The sequence below is a fragment of the Populus trichocarpa genome, chromosome 10 (assembly GCF_000002775.5).
Source record: "Populus trichocarpa isolate Nisqually-1 chromosome 10, P.trichocarpa_v4.1, whole genome shotgun sequence".
NCBI classification, from domain to species: Eukaryota; Viridiplantae; Streptophyta; class Magnoliopsida; order Malpighiales; family Salicaceae; genus Populus; species Populus trichocarpa.
Window position 1 is genome coordinate 15011837 of NC_037294.2, and position 21845 is coordinate 15033681.

A 21845-nucleotide genomic window follows, 5' to 3' on the forward strand; every position below is an offset into this window, starting at 1 on the left:
CAAATATTGTCTAGCACCAGTAAGAAGTACACATCCATATCAAAGTACAATAACATTTTGCGTGCAGACTTTTTTTTATTATTTTAATCTTTTCACCTAATCTGGATCATTAAATTTAAAATGACATGATTAAGAAACATGCCATGGAATTGGCCGGAGAGGGAGGCTACTGATTTAGATGATTACAAGGACAGATAAAGAAAGGTTTAAGACATTTTTTACTATTAATTTCCTATCTCAGAATATTTCAAGGAGTCGATTAACGTTGCCAACATGCATAACCCCTCTTCTACAGAGAAGGTGTGTTTTACACAATTTTTATTTTTTAGAATTTTTTAGAATTTTAATGTACTAACATTAAAATTTAAAAAAATTATTTTAATATATTTTCAAATAAAAAACTAATTAAGAAAGCAACAAGCACTGCAATCTCGTACACCCTCAAACTATCGGAGAAACTGAAGGCTCCCTAACTCCGAACATAATAAACTCGATGATGAATATTTGATTTTCCCGAGCAAGAGGGCACCGTGCAGAAAACTTCAACGAGAAACATAGAAGCAAAAAGAAGGAAAACAGGAGTCGGAAACAAAAATATGAATCTACTAGAGTCCATTTCGAGCTCGAACAAACCAACACAGTCCAACGCACCCAACCGCCAATGCTGCAATAAGAGGTGCTTGGCCATCACGGACAATCAATCTATTCCTGTTTTTTCTCACTTCCTGAGACCTCTCTCCCAAGCTATCACGAACAAGATTGCTCAACGTATCTAACCGAAGCATGACTTGACGTTGCACTCGGGCAATTCCTGATAGCTGTCCACATTGAGCAATAAATGAGAAGATTGGAAGGCACTCCTGCTAACTGGATAGTATTGATGTGTTTCAAACACATGATTAACAGAACAACTCTACAAGCTTGGATGCACTAATTTTCACCTTTAAGTTGTAAGAATTTATGCAATCATTCTGTTTTCTGTTTTTACTATACTAGTGACATCCCTGTTTTTTGGATTATATTATTTGTTCCTACTTTTGTGAAGAACTAAAAAACTTTCAAACCATTGACTACAGGAACTTTTGTCGAGGATCAATAGACCTATAAACACAAGTACATAAAATAATTATGAGATGGTTTGAAAGGGTCAGCCATGGTACCTCCTCCATTAAAGGTGACTCCTTAGCCAACTGGGATGAAGATGAGGAATTGAACATTCTGGATCCATTCAAGGAAGCATTGCCTAAACCAGATACGAAGTAAGAAGCTGGAGCAGAACCATTGCACACTTCAGCTTGGAGAGCCATGTTTTGTTGGCTAGGAGAATTCTTCTTGATGGTTAGCTTGGAATTTAACTCTTCAATACATGTTGTGAACTCATCCATTCTGTCATTTAGTGAAGAAATCTGTTCTGAAAGTTGAGTTATGGCTCCCTGCACAACAATATATGTAGCAAGAGAAAAAATGAATAAAGTAACACAAGAAGATTTCAGTCCCACCACTACATACTACAAAAACAAGAAAACAGCTATAAAGACTTGAATTCAACAACTACATGCTGGGAAATGAGGCATAACAGCTGAGAAACTAAAAGGAACACCTGGTTGGCTAGTGCAGCTGGTGACTCCAGATTTCTATCATCAAACCTTTTACTGGTTGCAGCAAGCCCAGTAAGCTTGGACAAGTTCTTGTCCCTTTGAGAGGAATATGAATGTGACATGCCACTGTTTGATGTAAAATATGATCAGTCTATATCACTGCCATTTCAAATAGTACTTAGAACACATTAAGTAAGGACAATAAAGAAGAATTAGCAATGTTACAAAATAGTTTTGGATGCAGAGAATCATAACAGATTTGGATTGGTGAAAGCACCTTTTGCCATTCTTAAGTCTCCTGGCAACTCTATCAGCAGAGGCTCGCAAAAGTGCTTCTTTGGGGCTTGAAACCAGATCCTCATCTAAGCTGAGCTTTGTCTTCAAGTCATCTGGCAAAGCCTACAGAATGATCAGATCAGGACCACTTTTGCAGGATAAGTCATCATAGGTGTTGGATATTCACGTACCATGACCTCATTTACAAGCCTTTCTAGTTGAATCTGTTCTATATAGGTACGTGGAGTGTATGAACCTTCCAAACCTAGCTGCTCCGCAATGAATTTTACAACCAACCGATCTCTTCCTTGCACCTTTTTTTAGACAAGCAACAATGTGAGTGTTCTATAGCTCAAACAACATACTATCAACGAGATACATAAAGGACAGAAGATTGATAACATGTGTTTCGATCACTGAAATAAAACACTACATCATCACACTTAACATAAATCCAGTATTTCTATAAATACATAGAAGTTGATGACATTAACCATCTTTGGCATTGGATAACATGGCCGTGTACAAGAACAAAATGTGCTCAATCAACAGTACATGTTTTGAGTGGAACGGAACCGTTTGAAACTACCAAAAAAACTTAACTAGAAAAGAAAATTACCAAGGCAATATTGCCTTAATCTAGTTGATTTAACTTTACAGTAACGATTGTTATCATTAATGACAGATCAAAGTATTTGTCACCATCAGTAAGTATCAGCTATGTTATAGGAATTTAAATAATTTATTATTTACGTCCTGCAGATGTTGGTGCAATTTAACATTAGTCTTTTGTATTTCTAGAACTGACAGATATAGTTGATCTTCATAATAGATCAAACTTTAGACCTCACGTTGTCTCCTTGCTGAAAGATGCTTTATAAAGACTGCCATGTTAGTTCTAAAAGCAAATGATCTAACGTTTAATTGCTTTAAAACTCAGGGTTGAAAATAATTCTCCTAAGAATTCTCAATATAATCTAAGAAAACTTTTGCATGGTATAGCAAGAAAATTCAGAAAGTAAGACAAACTTTGACTGCAGCTGAGTGATACGATATTTAACTATTTCATTACTGGTGCTTTCAACCTTGTACATGGAGGCACCAGCTTACCTACCATGTAGATGGAAAGTGAGAAATTATTTAAAAGTACCTGAACATATTGACGATTAAGTTGTCCTAACCAATCAATTTTCACACACACTCTATCATCAGAGAATATATGGCTACTTCTTTGAAGGATAGCAGCTATTGTGTATCCCAAGGCCATCAGCCCACTAAGGAGTTTAACAGTGACTTCAAAAGTGATCCTTGGTGATATGATAAATGGAACATCTGCAACCCATTCCTGAAAATGAACTATCATTAACGAACAAGATAAATTTGTATACATAATAAAACAACATCATGAAATCAACATAGCACAGATCACCCAAACAGCCATTATAACACCAACATATTTTGTCCTACTGAGGTTGCAACAAATTTTTTGAGAAGCAATGTAAGTCTTCAGGACTTGCACATTTTTCTACAGAAGTAGATTATAGTATGCTGGATACCTGATGCATGTGCTGGACCAGGGGGCAGAAAGGTATGGCGTACAAGAGACAAGTTAAAATTTTTAAGAAAAACCCAGAAACTCTTTCAAGTCAGAAAGGCTGCCCATACTGCTCAACAACATATCTAGGCATACCCCCACTAATATTCTTTGGCCACAAGTTTGTAACATTTAAGCTACCATTTACCAATGCATGCTAGTTAATTTTGCAGAACCTTAATTAAAAGGAAACAAACTTTCAGGACAAACCTCAAACATAAGATTGTATTTCCCATCTTTATTTCGCATCCTCAGATACGATTGGCATGTTTCTGGATCTTCACCGGGTGGTAAAAGATATATGTCATAAATCTGCTCCATTGTCTCTTTTTGGTCTTCAGAGAGAACAGCTTTGATCTGGTCCACCGTTACCTTTCTTGCTGACTACAATAAAAATACACACTCAGAAATAGATGTAAATTAAAATACAATCACTGGAGCAACTACTGATTAGAACAATAGAAAGATATGGAGAATTGAAAAATGCAAATAAAAGAGTAAATCAAAACAGATAAAAGTGAAAAACAACCTTTAATATATAAGTTGGACTTTGGAATCCAGAGAAGGGGTTGAACTTATTTATAATTTTTATATGCGCTGTTTGGAGATCTGGCTCAATAAAGGCTTTGTACATTGGATATACCTGCAAAATAGTGAAGCTTGTACTTGAAAAATAAACATCATGACAAAAAAAGGATGTTCAGAAAAGGAAAAAAAAAAAGAATATAACACAGCCCAACCGTTTCAGATATCTGTTGAATTATTTCCTCTGGTTCTTGGCCAGCACGTTGGATGTCCCTTAAAACCCGTTTTACAAGGTCAAAGTGAACTCCCCCAGTCACAGATACTCGGAGGTCTAACAAAGGTCGCAGATTTGCACTTAGAGCATAGATTCCTTCAATAATCACTATACGAGAAGATGGTACTTCGAGTGTCCTGTTACAATTACATACTTAAATTAGGTTAAGTTAAAGGTGCACACTGCACACGAGAAGTTAACAATATTAGGATTGAGGTTGATTATTTTCAGCAAACTTGTAAAAAAACTAAATTCTGCTTGAGTTTTGCATCATCATGTTGAGCCAAGTCAAGGTTTCAGTCTTGAGTGGCCTTCACATACAAAACCTAAGATACAAATTCAATTTGATTCTTTTGTGACACTTTTGAAGTCCTGCTTTTCCATGATTACTGAGAGTTTGGCCCTTGCTACTCTTGACTCTTAAAAAGTACACCCATCTTCCAGTCAACACCATACCATTAGTGTATGATCATTCGAATGTGGTTTCATCAATGGTATCATTTCACCAGGAGTCCCATCAATGGATGCTGCTTGAGTTTTTATTCCTTTTTTTTTTTTGAGTTTTGCGCAATGAAAAGGGTTTTCAAAATTGAGTTTGTGTTTTTCCCTTTTCAATGATTTTCAATGGTTCTTGGTATTTGTTCAGTTTTACCTTAATTTAACATGAATGTATCAAAGCAAGATTGCTTCTAATTTTGGGGTGAAGTGAGAAACAGTGACCAGTCATGAGGATGGAAGAGGAGATGTGGGGATATTTGGTTTTAGATGTAGGAGGATGGAGAAGAGTTGTTTGGTGAAGATGATTCCAAGCAAGGATGATAAAAAAACCAGTCAAGAAGAATACAGAGTACTGTACAAAAGGTCAGGTTATATAGAGAAGAGCTAAGGCTGTAAGGAGTGTTAGGTACACTTTCTCATTTTTATAATAATACAAAGATACTAGAAAGTATGATAACTAAAAAAATTGGAGTCGATCTTAACCTGTATCCTGTTCGTGTGCTAGACTTGAAATCATAGATTGGAACCTCAACTGGTTTCCCTGCCTTTAAATCATGAACATTCTTGAGCAACGTGTCATAGTCCGTCAAGCGTGGGTCTGTTGCAAAATAGCATTAGAACCAATAGCATACACTGATACACATGCATGATTTTATCATAACTTCAAAATATTAGAAAATAACGATTCAAACTTTTGAAAACTGTGGTTACATCTTGCCATTTCAGCTTTCCACATCACAGGAAGCAAATATAAACTCACTACTCAGCAGAGACAGCTGAAGTTTTAGTTAAATTTATAGCTGTACAAGATAGTCTGTCCGCGGCCATGTCTAGATTCTTTTACATGTGTCTCATGCAGCAAGGAAACTCATCCACGCATTCAAGTGGCAACAAGAAGGTAGCAAATGAGTGGAACTTCAGAAAGACAACTAAGACTTGCAATGCACGCAGAAGAACTGTAATCATGATCTCATTATCGAACTAGTATGGGCTGAAAAGTGAAAACTGCTATGGCCAAACTTAGGCGCAGTTATTTACCAAATTCTACCTATGAAATAAAAATCTTCCAGTACATACTTTGAAATGAGAGAAGTGGAAATGAAACTCCAAGTTTTTTGACATAATGGCACTAAGAATATTCCTGTCTTCTTCAGATATAGATTATAGTTCAAAGCATGTTCTGTAACAACCTAAATAAGCAGTAAACCATCTCTCACGTAGCATCCACATCTCCACACCCCATAAGACAATAGAAGTGCTCTTCATATCAGTAACACCATTTTGTGAAGCACTCTTCACAACCCAGTTTGTCTCAAGTTACTCAAAATTTGATACACTACATCTACACCTAACAAGTTTATATCAGCAGCCAAATCTCAAAGCCACATTAAGTATGTTCTAGGTTGAAATGGAATTCATGGCTTTGAGAATGTAAAGGTATTAGAGCAGCTAGACACGATTTGAGACTACAGCTAAGATTCACTGAACTGCAGAACATATTAGAGATGCCATTGGCTAATGGTGTAACCACACAGAGAGCTTAAAAAATACGTGCACAGACACCTTTTAGAACAACTGATATATACCATTTCCAGAAACCAAGAGAACATGTTCTAAAACTAAAATCAGTTGTGAATTACGACAAATTCAGGAGCAAGGTCATGGAGGAAAGTGATATACAGTTGCAAATGTCAATAAACCTGCAACAGCGGAAAAATCAAGAAAAAGTGCATTCCAGAACTCTAAATCCATTGAAATCTCCATCAGTTCAATGCACCTTTAAAAAACTGATGACATAAAAATTCTCTGTTGACCCACTGAAGCATCACAGATGCTGGAATCTAATAGAACCAAAGGTAAGGCGTTGAGTTAGGGCTGTAAAGGGCTCTATATCATAGACGCATGATCAAGAAGGGTGATGTGATGTTGGCATGAGGAAGACAATGGGATGATAAAGATAAATAAATGATAAGGGACAGGACTCAAATTTCAAAGGAGAAAAGGATGGCAAGTTCCAAGAAAATTGGGAAAAAATCGAACTAATTAGCATCACCAACTAACAAGTTTGTCACTGTGATGTCCACAAAGACAGACTTTATGTCACTCCTCTTTGAGATATTATCATATTATGATCCAACAGTGAGTCCAACAAAGCAAGTCTTCAATCACAGAAGTACATGGGAAATAAGCCTGGGTCAGCTTTTGTGTTCAATATAATCTTAAAGAAAGCACGATTGTTAAGGTTTTCTGCACCAACAGGACCAAGTCCCTACCCTAAAAATTGGTTTCTTTAAAACCTTTTACATAGTTACAAATACTGTCTAGCATCAGTAAAAAGTACACATCCATATCAAAAGTACAGTAACATTTTGCGTGCAGACTTTTTTGATAATCTGCAGTATATAATTGCTACAATCAGAGGAAACTAGAATAATTTATTTAAACAAACACTAAATAGCTCTTTCCAACAAATTAACAGTAAGGTTCAATAAAAAATTTGCAAATGATCTTCAAAAATTGAAGTCGCATCTTCCATATCATATTTACCCAGACAAACTGCTCACAAGACTAAAGTTCCAAAGGAATGACACACGTAAAAAGCAACATTACCATCAAAATTGCCATCAACAATTCGGCTTGAATCATTGTAGTTGTCCATTGATATGACAGCAACGCTGGGCAAGAAGTTTAGAATTTTTTCAGTGAAAATGGTCTTCCCAGCTCCTGAAGGGCCTGCTATACCTACCAATATTATTCCATCATTCTTTTGTGCTAACAATTGGCAGGCACGGATAACAACAAAAAATCCCTTCTCAAATGACAGAGGATTTTGGATTGGAACTATCTCAAAGCGATCAGAGTCCTTTTTCTTAGTTGATCTGACTTGATCTTTCAAGAGTCCCAGCCGTTTTGGGTGTGATTCAGCTTCAGAAGTATCTTTAGCCATTAATAAGAATACGCTGGGTCAAACCTCTGCAAGTAAGACAAATTAGAGAATATGAATCAGAGGCAAAAATTATGGCATTAAATGGTAAAAATAAACAAATGATTTTCCACGCACTACTAAATGCACACAACAGAAGGGCAAGTTCCAAAGACATAGCATTGAAACACAGGATTTTAGTTCAAAAGGGTAAGATCATCTTTTCATACAAAAATAGTCACTCGCAAAGTATTTGATAAATAGCTATAAGTTTAGAGCACCCCTAATATAACATATATGACTTAGCTACCAAAATAAAAAATCAATTAAGAACTCCAGCAGAGCACGCTCAATTCTGAACTTCTCGTTCTACAGAAAACGACAGTTCATTCATGAGAAAAATCCAAAAAAATGCTATATTTCCATTATAACAAGTTATGATAGAATGAATGAATAATGGAGCTATATTCAAACTTATTAAACATGACAAGTTATGAATGAATGAATAATCGAGGTATATTCAAATCTATTTAAACAAATGTAAAAATTCCATGGCCCTCTGCTACAGTAACATCGCAATTCAAATGAGTTTCTCACTAGATTACTGACACAACTCATTATTAAACAATAAGTTCACGTCCTAAAGCCAAATTACTTTTTTTCTATGAGAGAACTGCCACATTTAGCATTAGCAAAAGAAAAGGGTCGTTTTAATTCAAAGTATTCAATTTTTATGCAATGAATTTTGTCAGCACATTCTTTCTCCTGAATCACACCAAAATTTACTGCTCTAAAGATCCAAACAAAACCTTACCTATTCCTGAAAACAAAATACAAGAATGTTGACCCAAAAACAATAACACATATCATTTAAAAAAAAAAACAAAATCACTAGCAAAATCAAGATAAGAAAATCAATACAAAAAGGAATCCAAACAAGCCAAGCACCAACAAACAGGGCTAAAAACTCAGCCCCAGCAATCTGTACGGATCCACTATAACACCATCCCAAAGCAACCGCCACACGAAGAAAAAAAACAGTTGAATTTAATAAGAAAATGGGAGAAGCAGCACAACCCAGATGGCAAAATGAATGAAAAAAGGTAAGAAGAGAGGACTAACCGAGTCAGAGTGAGTTTTCAGTTTCGTCGTAATGGCAGTGAGGTTTCTAGCAAGCAGGGGAAGTCAGGTCAGTCTTATGAGGTCGGTTTCTTACTATAAATAGAGAAAAATAAAATATTTTCCTTAAAAAAAGAATGAGATATTTCCAGGATTTTACTTTTTAATTGTTTTATAAGATAGGGGAGTTGGGAGTTGTAGAGATTCTGGAACTTCACTCGAGAAAGACCCCTGGGGATAGAGAAAAATATAGGAGACTGCGGAATAAGATTTTATATTTCAGTATTATTAACATATAAAGTTGGGAAAGGCTTTCAGCCGTGTTTGTTGTGCTAAGAATTTTTTAGTTCTTTTTTTTAATTTTAAGTTATTATTTTTTTGTTTTTTTATAATCTCATAGATATTTTTAGAAAGTGTGATTCAAAACATATAAAAATAATAATTTTTTATAAAAAAAATTAAATTTTTTAAAAACGTGAATTGACCCGCGTTATCAAACATTTTCTTAATCGATCGAAACTCTCTATTACTCTTCCAATTTCATTTTAAATTAAAATATAATACAAATCTAATATATTTTTATTTAGGCTTTTTTTCTGTATTTATTTATTTAGTGGGAGTCTATAAAAATAACTAATAAAATAATATAAGTAATTTTATTAGAAGTGACCCTTGGTCCGGGGGATTGGTTCGGGTCATTTTACCAAGGAAGATTTTAGGGTTGGAGTACAATTATCGATCCCGTTGCCAGTAGCTTCGCTCAAAAAGGTCTTTAAGCTTTCCATTTTCCTGTCTTCGCTTGTCGTCAGTGTGTGCGGTTAGCCGTCTCCATGCTCGTTTTTTGAAGAACAATTTAAGCCGTCAGATTGGATATGATGTTAATGTGTAAACTGTTTTTCCGTTGATTATTAAAATTATTTATCTCTTCCCTTCACAATCGGCTGTCAGTTCTCGCAGGATATTTTCCGTATCAAAGATGATGTTAGTTGCATTGGCTGGAGAAATCCATGCGGTTAAAGTTTAAGAGATAATTAATAGATTATTATTAATTATTCTTTAAACATCATAATAAATTTTTTAATAAGTTTAATAGGTTGTGAGGTAAAAATAGTATTATCATAATTAATTATTATGATGTGAACATGCTTGTTATTTTGCACCGCGCTGCAATTGTTATGCTATATTGTATTATTTGATGCTATGTTGTTAAATAAAAGCAATCTTTGGTAATAAATTATCGTCTTTATAAATGTCTAAAACAACTCAATGATTCCTCAAAAAAATCCCATGTTCATGTTGGTGGATAAATTGGTTAATCACATGTTCTCACACAAGGTTATGTATTTTTAACTTGTGTTGAGAGATTCTTTGATATTCAAGTAATTATTTTTGTTCAAAAAAATATTTTGAAAATATATATGCAGTTAAAAATAAAGATATTCACAACTTGGAGCTTTAAAGATTTATAAAATATTTATTGCTCATAAATCTTGTTTTTTATAAAGAGAATAAGCTTCAATGTAATTTTATCATGATAGCATTTAATGAGAAATAAAAATCTTATACACAAACATGTATACGGATGGAAATAAGGTAGGATATTTTGAGACTTTTCACATACATAAGGATGTGCGAAGAGTAAAATATAAAATGTAGCTGAGTCCATGGAAGCTGAGCTTTTTCCTCAAGCTGGACAAAAAAAAACAGGATTAGCTCATGGCATTAAATCCAGACACGTTGCATGAAAACGATGTGTTTTTTGGTCTTTAAAGTCTTTTAATTTGTTAAATTTGGATTTATCACAACTAAATAATATTTGATGAAGTTTCATTATTGTGTTTTTTTATGTGAATTAACCAATAAGGACTATATTGAAAACATTTAAACATGTACATTTTTTTTTTCTAATATGTGAACATATTTTCTAACAATAATTCTTAAATTGAAAAACAAAAGGTTGGATAGTGTCATAACTCAATTAATTTTAAATTATTTGCTTTTAATTTAATTTCCAAGGGGATTAAAATTTGGAATTAAGAAGGTGCAATTTGATAATGCATAGAAGAATCAATGGCTAAAATATTTGTTTCTTAAAACAAATCACCCGGGATATTCAGTTAATTAATTTTAATTTTTAAATTTGAATCAAATTTAAATTTGAAAAAGAATGAATTGGTGTTGGTTTGGAACTATTACGCTCCTGTATCATAAATACGTATTCCAGGATACAAAAAGAGAGGGGAGCAGATCAAAAGATTCTAGGCAGGGAGCAGAGAGAGAGAGAGAGAGAGAGAGAGAGTCGTACAGTAACATCCCAGAATTATCATCCAAAAAGGAACACCCCCCCCCCCCCCCCCCCCAACCCACCATTCTTACATTTCACCCAAAACCAGTCGTTCCTTTCCTCCTCCAACATTCGGCCACATAAAAAAATCTCCCTCATCTCTCCGTTATCAAAAACAGCAGCAATTACCACTGCCCCCAGACCGACGCCCAGCAGCTCACCCTCTCATGGCGAAACCATTAGCGCCGCTGCTCATTGACGGCAGCAGCCTCACCAGCCACTAGCCCTTTGCAGTCGACGCCGTCCATCCTAGCAAAATCAGCAACAACCCACCACATGCAGCGTCCCTCCATAGCGTTTTCAACCGACAGTGACTCCGTCACCCAAAACAGCATTGTGACCCATCTGACAAACCCGATCGTTATCAACCAACAAACTTACAGCTAGTCATCAACCATCAAGTTTCCAAGCCAACCAACAGTCCTTTTTCTTTCTTCCACTTCGGTTGGCGACGGACACAGTTCCAACAACCATTGAAATAGGCTCTACCAACGACAGTAGCGCCACCACCAGCCATTAGATGGTTCAAAAAAACAGTAGAGAAGATTGTGTGAGAGAGAGAAGAAGATCTAAAAAAAGACCTTTTTTCAGATGTGTAATTATCGTGTGCGTGGGTTAATTAGTAAAAGAGAACGCGTGTATTTGCATTTTCTCTTCATGTATTTGAATAATAAAAATTAAAAATTAAAAAGACAAAAGATTAAATATTTTAATTTAGCCAAGTTCTAAAAGAAAACTATAAAAAAACGTGTGTTTGCATCAACTTTCATCTCTTAGCATAAAAAAAAGAAAAATAAATTAAGAAAAACATATTTTTGCATTTTAAGCATCTTACAAAAATTATTGTTCTAATTTTTTTAATAAGAAAATATTTTAAATGCATGTGGGCTTTGTACAAGTTTATAAAGTTCGTTTTTTATAAAATAAAATTTAAAATTTATTGATATAATATTACAATAAAACTAGTAATGCAACCTCTTTAATATAAGATATTTTAGGGTGATTTTTTTTTAGCTTAATTAATCTTTTGGTTTCTAATAATTATAATATTAAATAATAATTTTATAAACAAAATCTTTTCTTTAAAATAACAAGAGGTTAGATATTTTTTTATATACAAACATGGTCATAAAAATGTTGGTGTGACAAATAAAATTATAATATATATAAAAAATAATCTCCGTGCTTTTTTGTTTGTTATAAGCCGAAAATCATGAACGAATAGTGTCAAGGCCAAGAAAAAGAAAGGACACGGCATACATTTTGATTGAACGGTCATGAATGTTTTGTTGTTTTAGCCATTGCTTTTTATCTCATCTCGATATGGTTCAAGTGCGTAGGATAATCTCTTTGCAAATATTCGGTACGTACGTAGGTGTATAGGTTTGCTAATTAACTTTGCTTTTTATACGATTCGGTTGATTCATAAAGCGACACGTAATAATTCCGGTTGACTCACTGAGTGGTCTTGGGAGATTCAAGGCGAGTCTTTGTCAACCATCACATGACCTGAGAAATTGCCATGTCTCTGCCATTTTTCGTCCTTGCATTGATTGACAAATTCAAAGATTACTACCGCCCTCAGTCCACCCAGCTGATGGCAACGTAAACCCAGTATTCGTGACTGGATGGAATCTAATCATGAAGCATCTTGGACAAATGGACGGTGATAAGCATGTAAAGGTGTCTACCAAAATATTTTTTATATGCCATGAGTTTCACCGTACTTCGCCCCCTATGTCTGTTATTTATTAAAAAGATAAATTAATAAAATAACTAACAAGATAATTACAATTGGCAACGCCTTCGTTGGTCAGCTCGTCGTGTTTTTTAAGTTGTGTTTTTGACAAAAACGCCCTTGTGTGGCCACGTTAGAGCACGTGTGACTTTTTTTTCCTGATCGCGTCTCACTTAGGTGGCGGTATTCAATTGATCAAGGTAGTTTATCAATAAATAACGACTTTGACAATCATCCACGTAAAACAATCTTTTCGTTCTGTATATAATATTCTGGAATTACACAAAATTAATTGATTTTCTCCGTGGATTATTAATTTGTTCTATAGCTACAGATGAATGATATTTTTATTTATCGAGATTAAATTAATCTTTTTAATCTGGTTAAAGGCATGTTATATTAGTAGCCATGCTAGAGAGATTTTTGTTGTCGTTGCAGTTATCTTTACCATTCATCGTTCTTTTAAGAATCTGGAACAAATGGATTTGAAGAATTCGGTGACATCTCTATGATCAGTAAACGACAGCGTTTGCCCATTAATGTCTTGTCACTTCTAAAAGAAAATTATTCGCATGCTAGCATGGAGACACGTGGAAAATTATAGGTTATCGACAAGCACAATTGTAGAAAATGAGGACCAACTTGTCAAGAACCTACCGTTGTCTACAAGCTAAATTGACAATTCCAATTTAGCAATTGGGACTGTGGTTGTACTATATTTTTAAATTTTTTATATGTTTTTTAAAAATATTTTTTGATTTTTTATATACTGATATTAAAAATAAAAAATATATTATTCTAATACTTTTTTAAATAAAAAAAATTACAAAACATCCTCCAACAATATCTCAATCACCACCTGAACCTTCTTCGCTACGTTAATTAGTGATAGTAGTCTAAATGTGTGCTATCAAGCCTTTACATCTTAGAAAAGCTGTCAAGGGAAGCAATGGGAATACAATTAAGGTCTTGTACGTGGTAAGAGGGATAACTTTTGTTTCTTAGTCGTTTTTAAAAGTAAAAAACTTTATTAGTAAAATAAAAAAAAATCAATGTACTGATATTAAAAATATAAAAAAATAATATTTTAATATATTTTTAAATACAAAATATTTAAAAATCACGCTACACAATAATTCCAAAAAACAACCTAAACATCCTTGCTACGTTAATTAGTGAGAGTGGTCCAAATGTGTGCTATCAAGCATTTACACCTTAGAAAAGCGTAAGGGAGACCATGGGAATACAATTAAGGTCCCATATGCGACAATTGCGATCATTTTTGCTTTGCAGTGCTTTTTAAAAATTTTAATCGTTTATTATTATTATCTAATAATTTTAATGTTATGATGTTAAAATTAAAAAAATTTATTTTAATATATTTAAAAATAAAAAACAATTTTAAAAGATACCCTCCACCGAACATGCAGTGATGCTTCGTACGGGGGAGGAAAAATATCAGCATCGAACAATTTCTTTTCTAGACTCACATTTCGGTGATAAGACATGTACTACATGGACTTTGAAGGTTTTGTTGACCCAAAGAAAACAATGATAATGGATAAAAAGTTAATTAAAAAACAAAACTTAATATTCCTTTTTATTTTTTAGTTTTAAAAATATTTTTAAAAATTTAAAATTTAAATTTTTTTTCTTTACTTCAAATTAATATTTTTTTTGATGTTTTTAGATTATTTTGATGTGTTGATGTCAAAAATAAATTTTAAAAAATAAAAAAAATATTATTTTGATACATTTCCGAGCGAAAAATATTTTAAAAAACAATCACAACTATACTCCCAAATACACGATTAAATGAAACAACAAAAAAGAGTATATTCATACGAGTAAATTATTATTTAGCCCTCCCATATTTCTAGTGAAATGATTAGTCTACCCCAATTTTTTTTTTTATCACATATTATTTTCTCTAGTTTAATGCCATTTTGTTGCCTTAAAATATGCCATTTTGTTGCCAAATTTCATAATCTTACCCTCAACAAATACAACTGAAAGAGTAGTTTAAATATTTTAAGAAAGTTAACAGTCAACTCCAGTCAAATGATCGAGGAGTAACTTGTAAAATATAAAAACCAAAGGGGCTAAATAATTACAAGAGAGAGAGAGAGAATGAATATAAAAGTTACCCCCTGCTGGAAAAAGAAATTCCACGAGCCTGTATTTTCGAGGCAATTGACAGAATGTTTTTGTCTCGTTATCCTTCGAAAAGTGTCAAACCTTGATGTACGGAGAACTGCAGAGGATGCTGACCGACTTCAGAGGTAACACGGACGGAAATTAATATCCTAAAGGCAAAGTTTCTTCCTGGAGCCATGATTGGACCTAAAGCTCCAAACCCAATACGTGTACATGTGCAAAAGCAGTGAAAGAAAGGACGAGGAAGCCTTCAATGGAAGATGGGCTCTTGGAACGAAAGCCCTTCATAATCTGGACCTTGGCCCAATTATGTTTAATGAAATTCCTTCCCCTCTGTTAAAAAGAAAATCACATAAGCTAGAGCCCAAGAGACTGTAAATGGGTGGGTAGCGGGTACACCGCCCAACCCATTTAACATCTATGGAATCTGTATTTTACAAATTTTATGCTATATTTTAAGAATACATTCTCATACAGTCACATCTCTTTAAGTTTAGCTAAAATCTGTATATGTTGTTGCAGAAAAATAATAATTTTTTTTTGAAACAAAGTAGTGATTGCGTGCGCTTTTGCAGGATCTACATCCATGGGGGAATAATGGTTGAGCATAAAAAAAGAAAAAGACAAGAGAAATAATAATTATATGAAATGAATAAAAGAGAATTCGAGCTTTAATATCAACCAATGGCTAATATTATTACATATACTTTCCACTTCTTGACATGATAAACAAATAATATAAAATCAAATTACTTTCCGCAAGCTCGCAGTTTGGCACTTCATGTGTTCACAAATCTGCAGTTTGTCCTAACTTCCCCGTTGACGAAGCTATCAGGATTTGTAATATTTCCCATTTTCACCATAGAATCTGCGAATTGCTGAAAGAAAGCAAGGGAGTCATGAGCATACTTTATCACAAGATTCTTTGTTTCGATCCCAAGCATGCTTGAGTACAGTTCCTGGTCTGAGCTTAGCAGTCCATCTCCTTTCAATAGTAATTGATAGAAAGAGTTGTCAAAAAGATTAGGCGTGGCATAGTCCATCGCTGATATGTTATTGTCCCCAGATCCTCCAGCAGCTGGGCACGTCGATTTCAAGCTGTTGAGATAGGTCTCAGACATTGGACTTGCATCCGAAGTTGTTTCAAAGTCCCCGTAAATCCTTGATCGAAAATTCGCACAACGTGCCATGCCAATAGTGTGCGCCCCTGCAGATTTCACACACAATAATGGGTTCTAAATATTAGAATTGGAATGGTTTTATGAGTTTTCAAGTAGTAGTTCTAAGCAGGGTTACCAAATATAACAGAACCGAGCATCCTACCTGAAAGAGCTACCAAATCAGTAGCTGAAAGGCCCTGGTAAAGGAACTTGGTCATGATAGATAGCAGACCCTCATCTGCTGTTGGAAGATTTGATGCTGCGAGCTCGAAACTTGCAGTTTTAGAATCTTTCCTTCCCACAGGAACATCCCAGTATGGTCCACCAACCTGTCAACATTGCAACCAATCGAAAAGGAGAAAAATATAAACTCATTCTTCCACCACTCCTGCTAGCTAATATATAATGCTGAATTGTATTAGTACCAGAATGACTGCATCTCTTGCGGCGATGGTGAGGATATCTGCACAAGAGACTATTCCAGGGCACTCGGACTCGATCTTGTTCTTAATTCTATCAATGATTTTAAATCCTTTCAGAGAGTTTGTGTTTGTTAAAGCTTCCTTTTCCCCTTGCAAGGTGATTGTGTCGTCTAGCAATACTGAACCATCACACCCCTGCACCAATTATGGGACCATACCCTATTAGTTGGCTTGGGTACCATTTAGGACTAAGGATATTAGAGTTGAAGAAAATCAATGATAATGCCAAAAGAAGAGAGATGTGAACCTGAACGAAGCAGTCATGGAAATGTAATCTCAATATCAAAGCTGCATTACGTGGATCAGAAAGAACTTCACATTCCATTTCTTTCTTGACAATCTCAAACACATCGGGGCATGTCGAAGCATAGTGGTCCAAAGTTAAAGGAGGGTCACTTGCATGCAAGCTTCCGCTGAGGATGGAGATAAAAACCAGCATAGCAAGTGGTAATACGGGAAGCTTTGATTCATGAAGGGGAAACGCCATTGTTGCTTCTTTTGCCTTCCTTGAATGATAGTAGAGAAGAGTGGGAGAGATGGGTTGGACTCTGTGAGATATATAAATGGAAAGAAAGTAGATCCTTGCACTTTGGTTTTTGCATGGCCGTTTGAGTATTTTGCATAAAGACCTCTATAGTCAAGAGAGGATGCAACTAATGCAGGCCTGGTTGGTGGGTACTCCCATACCAAAATCACCAAATAGATACTTGAGATACACCGGAAGAAGTTCCCTGCAGACTTAAATTACTTAAATGATTTGGGCAAGTCACCAAATCTAAAACTGAAAAGCTACTGATTACCCCTCATGTTTTACCCATTCAACTTTCAAAACAATCTTCATATTCATGTCTCTTTCCTTCTCTCCCTCACCAAGTTGAGGCAACTGTGCATGGCTATGATAATATATATTTGATTTTGTGTTACTAATTGTTTTTTAAGGTATTTTTCGCTTGAAAATAATAATATATATTTTTTAAAAAATTATTTTTAATATTCAAAAGATTAAAAAAAATACTTCAAAACAATTTATTTTTTTAAAAAGCATGCCCGACATCTTCAAGAAAATGAGCTGCCCATCTATTATTTTAAAACGTGCGGTAATCTACTTGAACATTTGAGACTGTTATTTGGTGTAGACTTCTTCGGTTGGAAGGTCTACTTTTAACATATGGGGTTAAAATAAGATGATTTGATTTTAACAATTTGATTTCCATGAAATTGAAACTAGCATTTGTAGGTGCTAGTTTCCACGCTATCCAGGTCAGTACACACACATCCTTTTCAATAATTCTTCCACAACAACAATGCCTACTCTGCCTTTCTTTCGTGTTATCCAGCCTCTGTACGAGAGCAACTCTAGAGGGAGAAAATCAACTCCATCATTATCGTCAAGTTATTGACCTTGTGTAAAATGATGAAGCATCTTAGTATGTGAACTATACATTCAAGTTTCCAACTGTTTTCAGTAATGCCCAGACCCCAGGGCTCAGGATTGCCTAATACAATGATGGAAGCATGGAACTAAGCTAGGAGAGGAACCTTTATACAATGGCTGGGCTGTCAGGTTAATGACTTGACCTCTACACGGGGTTACCATGGCTGGAGCCAGCAAGAGTGCTTTGTTTTTATGGTTTTTACTTTTTAGTTTTCCTGCTCTGGCAGCGATTGGCGATCACACTTTCACCAGGCAAAAACTTTGCGCTGTACATTCAAACTAAAATGTTGAATTTGGTTCGGAGAAGATCTACTTTGAACAGCTAGACTTTTGGATGGAAATATGTTTCTCAAGAATATTTTTTTAACATAACATAAAAAAATATAATATAAACTTGGATTGTAAAATCGTAAGTAATTTTTTGAATTAATTATATATTGATAATTCTAGTTAAGAAATTAAATTATATTAAAATCTGATAAAATAAGTCAATAATATTATAATCAATGAGTGATCTAAATAAAATGAGAGATATAGATAGTATAAATTAATAAATTAATGACATGAAAAAATAAAAAGTCTCAGAATAAAATTTCTCAATACATGAGAATCACTAAAATATAAAAAGCACATATAAACCTAGTGACAACCTGGTTGTTCCCATCATAATAAATCTTGATAAACCTCTTTTGGGTTATAAACTAATAAGTTTAAATTAGTAATTAACTAACATAAATTCAATAATAAAATAAACCCCTAAACAATATCTAACGCGCTAGAAAAAATTCAAATTAAAAATAATTATTTAAAATTAAATAAATAAAAAAAAAGAATAATAAAAAAAATCTTCATGTTAAAATTAATCCATGTAACTTGAATCTTCAATTTTTGTATATTATTGACAGATTTGAATTCTGATTTCAAACATGTCATTCTCTTCTGATTTCAAACATGTTGTTCTTTTTCATTTGGATGAATTATTGAGCCTACGATATATAGTTGGAAAATTTCAAATATCTAGTTTCTATTCTAACTTTAATCGAAGCACAATTCTACCGATAGCTTTAGATATATCCCAAACAGTACAAGAAGATATTATTTGACATATTTAACAATATTAGTTTACTAAATTTCACCCTATGAATCATGAGAGAGTGGGAACAACGAAAGCACATGGATCAGAGCAAACAATGCTCGGAACAACCAAGTCTGGGGCCTGAGTTAGCATGAGACACCCGGGATGATCAGTTTGTCCATGTATGAATTATGCACTTGTGTTAAATAAAATCCCAACATGCACTCGTTATACCTCTATAAAGTATGAACGGAAAAATGTCGAGCAGAAAACTTGCATGCAGTTTCAGTGCAAGGTGAAAAATACAAGTCAATGATGGAAACCAAAATCAACAATCTTCCTGCTCATGTCTTTCAAAATTCTTGCAGGAACAAAGTATTACTAGCGAGCTAAATGAGCACTATAAGCTTAAAACACCTCAGGTATACATATCAGAATCAAAAGGATAATTCTTAATCGAAGTGAACCTTGAAGATTTATCATTGGCATCTCCAATTGTACTTAAGTCAAAGCCAGGCAACACATTCCTCTGCAGCAGAGACTTCACCATAGCCACCACATAAACACCATATCGAGGCCATGAAACACAAAGAGTTCCTCTGATTTTCCTCATCTGACATCTGGCCAACAGAGCAGCTGCCAAGCCATCCAGCACACTTCCTGAAGGGAAATAGTCTAAACCTTTCAATAACGATGAACCACCACAAACATCACCATCCAGCCCTTTCCTCTCTGCTGATGTCTCTAGCTTGAAAACATATGTCTCATCTGGTGCGAGCTTACCCCGGAAATTCTGGCTCTGAACTGAATCCATTATTAGAACCCTCTTGGGAATAATTTGATCACCAATAAGCAACTTAGCAACTGCATTGGATCTCTCAGCACTGATAGAGCACTGAACCAAGACAACAAGTGTCAAATTGTCCATATCATTGAGGGCATAGATATTGCAAGACTTGTCATCAAGTGAGGGCTCAGTTGAGTTCCCTGAGAAAGGGATCTCAGGTAGTACAAGACTGCCAATTAGGGTCTTCGAGGATATATGATGGAAGATATACAGAGAAGGGGAAGATAATGCAATGATGAGGAGAGAAGGGCAGAGAGGTTGATCGGGTTTAGGATTAGAGAACAGCAGGGAAGGAGACGAAAGTGGTGGTGACGGAGTTGCAAAGTTGTCCAGATCTTCCTGAAAGAACCTTGAAGGGGGCGGGAGCTCTGTAAGTACATCTTCCATCTCTTACTCACAGCAAATCAAACAACCTGCAAATGGTTGTATTTACATGATCAGTGTCATTTGATTACAGATGAAAATGGATGCCTTGTGCTAGTTAGTTCAAAAGTCTATCAGTTTGAATGTAATGAAAATCAAATAGAAACAGCAAAGATTACTCTTTCTTACTGAAGACTAATTTGTGAGATAGTTTTGGGCCTCGAGCTTACAAGAACACAACTATGCTAACACCATCACATTTGAAAATAAAGCGCATAATTTGAAAAAAGCATAGTTCACCTTCCCTCTAAGGCCCTTATATTCCAGAACATTTATACTAAAAAGTGTTATATAGCCAATTTCAGGTTAATCTATAGCAATGCCGATGTAAATAACCTCCCTGGTTTGGAGAAAAATTAAGTGGATCTTCATTGTTATAGCTAAGATTCACTCTTCCTTTTTGGAGAGTAAATATAATAGAACATGACTTTGACAGTACTGACAAAAGAAACCTAATTACCTTGACAAGTCGTATGTATTGAAGCATATTTCAAAAGAAGGTCCTTAAATCGCACACACTTTCCCGAGTGGAAATTACTGTCCCTCTGAGTACTAGTTTAATTATTCAAATATGCAGTTTTTTTGGATTTAATAGTAGCAAAATAAGGAACCAACCTCAAACTCCCTTAGGTCGATAACAATAAGTTGACAATACAATACGGAGCTTCCTAAATCTCAACATTCTCGAAGAAATAATAAATCCCCAAACTCTACTGCAGCACATTGAAAACACAGATGCCCTTTGACATATATATATATGTCATAGCACTAAAACATTGAACTTAAGATTGCTTTTCGATCACTGGCACAAAAATTGACGAGCGCAATGAAATTGAAATTTCTATTCATCCAAAACCTAATTCTGATATATATATTTAAAGATCTAAAGCTAATTGCTAAAACCCGTTATTAGTCAAAGGAAAAGGAAGCTCATGAGCCAAAATAATTGATATTCTCGCATCCAGTTAATGCAATCTCTAGCCCAATAATCAGTAGAAGAAGAAGAAGAAGAAGAAGAAGAAATAACTGACTTCAAAGAAAAAGGAGAAGAACAGCTCACATAAGAACGATGTCGTCGCGTAGGGAAGGAGCTTATCAAACTGGTAAACCACTCTCTTCACTGCGGTTGTCTATTTATTATAGTACACACTTTTTGAACATGTTTGGTTGGACTTAGAGGGTGAGCTTTTTCGGTTGTCTTTGAAAAATAAAAATAAAAATAAAAATAAAATTAATTTTTTTTATTAATTATGATCTTTAAAAAATATATATTTAATTTAAATCATTGTAAAATATATTTTTATATATAAAAAAATAAAAAATATAATATTTTAACTTTTACAAAACTAAAAATCTAAATACAATTATATATAGGGT

At 34.4% G+C, this 21845-nt stretch overlaps 3 protein-coding genes across 4 annotated transcripts; all 3 read right to left on the reverse strand.

Moving 5' to 3' along the window:
• Positions 1–363: 363 nt before the first annotated feature.
• LOC7466943 (inorganic pyrophosphatase TTM2) lies at positions 364–9068 on the reverse strand. The gene is made up of 12 exons (XM_002315946.4): positions 8811–9068; positions 7376–7738; positions 5249–5363; positions 4209–4404; positions 3998–4111; positions 3679–3852; positions 3025–3219; positions 2066–2188; positions 1876–1997; positions 1601–1724; positions 1161–1433; positions 364–818 (listed from the first exon to the last, which is right to left on the reverse strand). The coding sequence occupies exons 2-12, from the start codon at positions 7710–7712 to the stop codon at positions 606–608; spliced, it is 1986 nt and encodes a 661-aa protein (XP_002315982.1). The 5' UTR covers positions 7713–7738; positions 8811–9068; the 3' UTR covers positions 364–605.
• A 6627-nt stretch (positions 9069–15695) lies between these two features.
• LOC7466944 (peroxidase 11) lies at positions 15696–17290 on the reverse strand. The gene is made up of 4 exons (XM_002315947.4): positions 16936–17290; positions 16632–16823; positions 16370–16535; positions 15696–16253 (listed from the first exon to the last, which is right to left on the reverse strand). Exons 1-4 carry the CDS (start codon positions 17173–17175, stop codon positions 15826–15828), a joined length of 1026 nt encoding a protein of 341 aa, XP_002315983.2. The 5' UTR covers positions 17176–17290; the 3' UTR covers positions 15696–15825.
• A 2154-nt stretch (positions 17291–19444) lies between these two features.
• Positions 19445–21641, reverse strand: LOC7466945 (uncharacterized). 2 transcript variants are annotated; one of them, XM_006378452.3, is made up of 2 exons: positions 21529–21641; positions 19445–20458 (listed from the first exon to the last, which is right to left on the reverse strand). In XM_006378452.3, the coding sequence occupies exon 2, from the start codon at positions 20430–20432 to the stop codon at positions 19617–19619; it is 816 nt and encodes a 271-aa protein (XP_006378514.1). In that variant the 5' UTR covers positions 20433–20458; positions 21529–21641; the 3' UTR covers positions 19445–19616. The 2 variants fall into 2 exon arrangements, with proteins under 2 accessions (XP_006378514.1, XP_002315984.1); XM_002315948.4 differs by having other exon boundaries at positions 21500–21634.
• Positions 21642–21845: the final 204 nt, after the last annotated feature.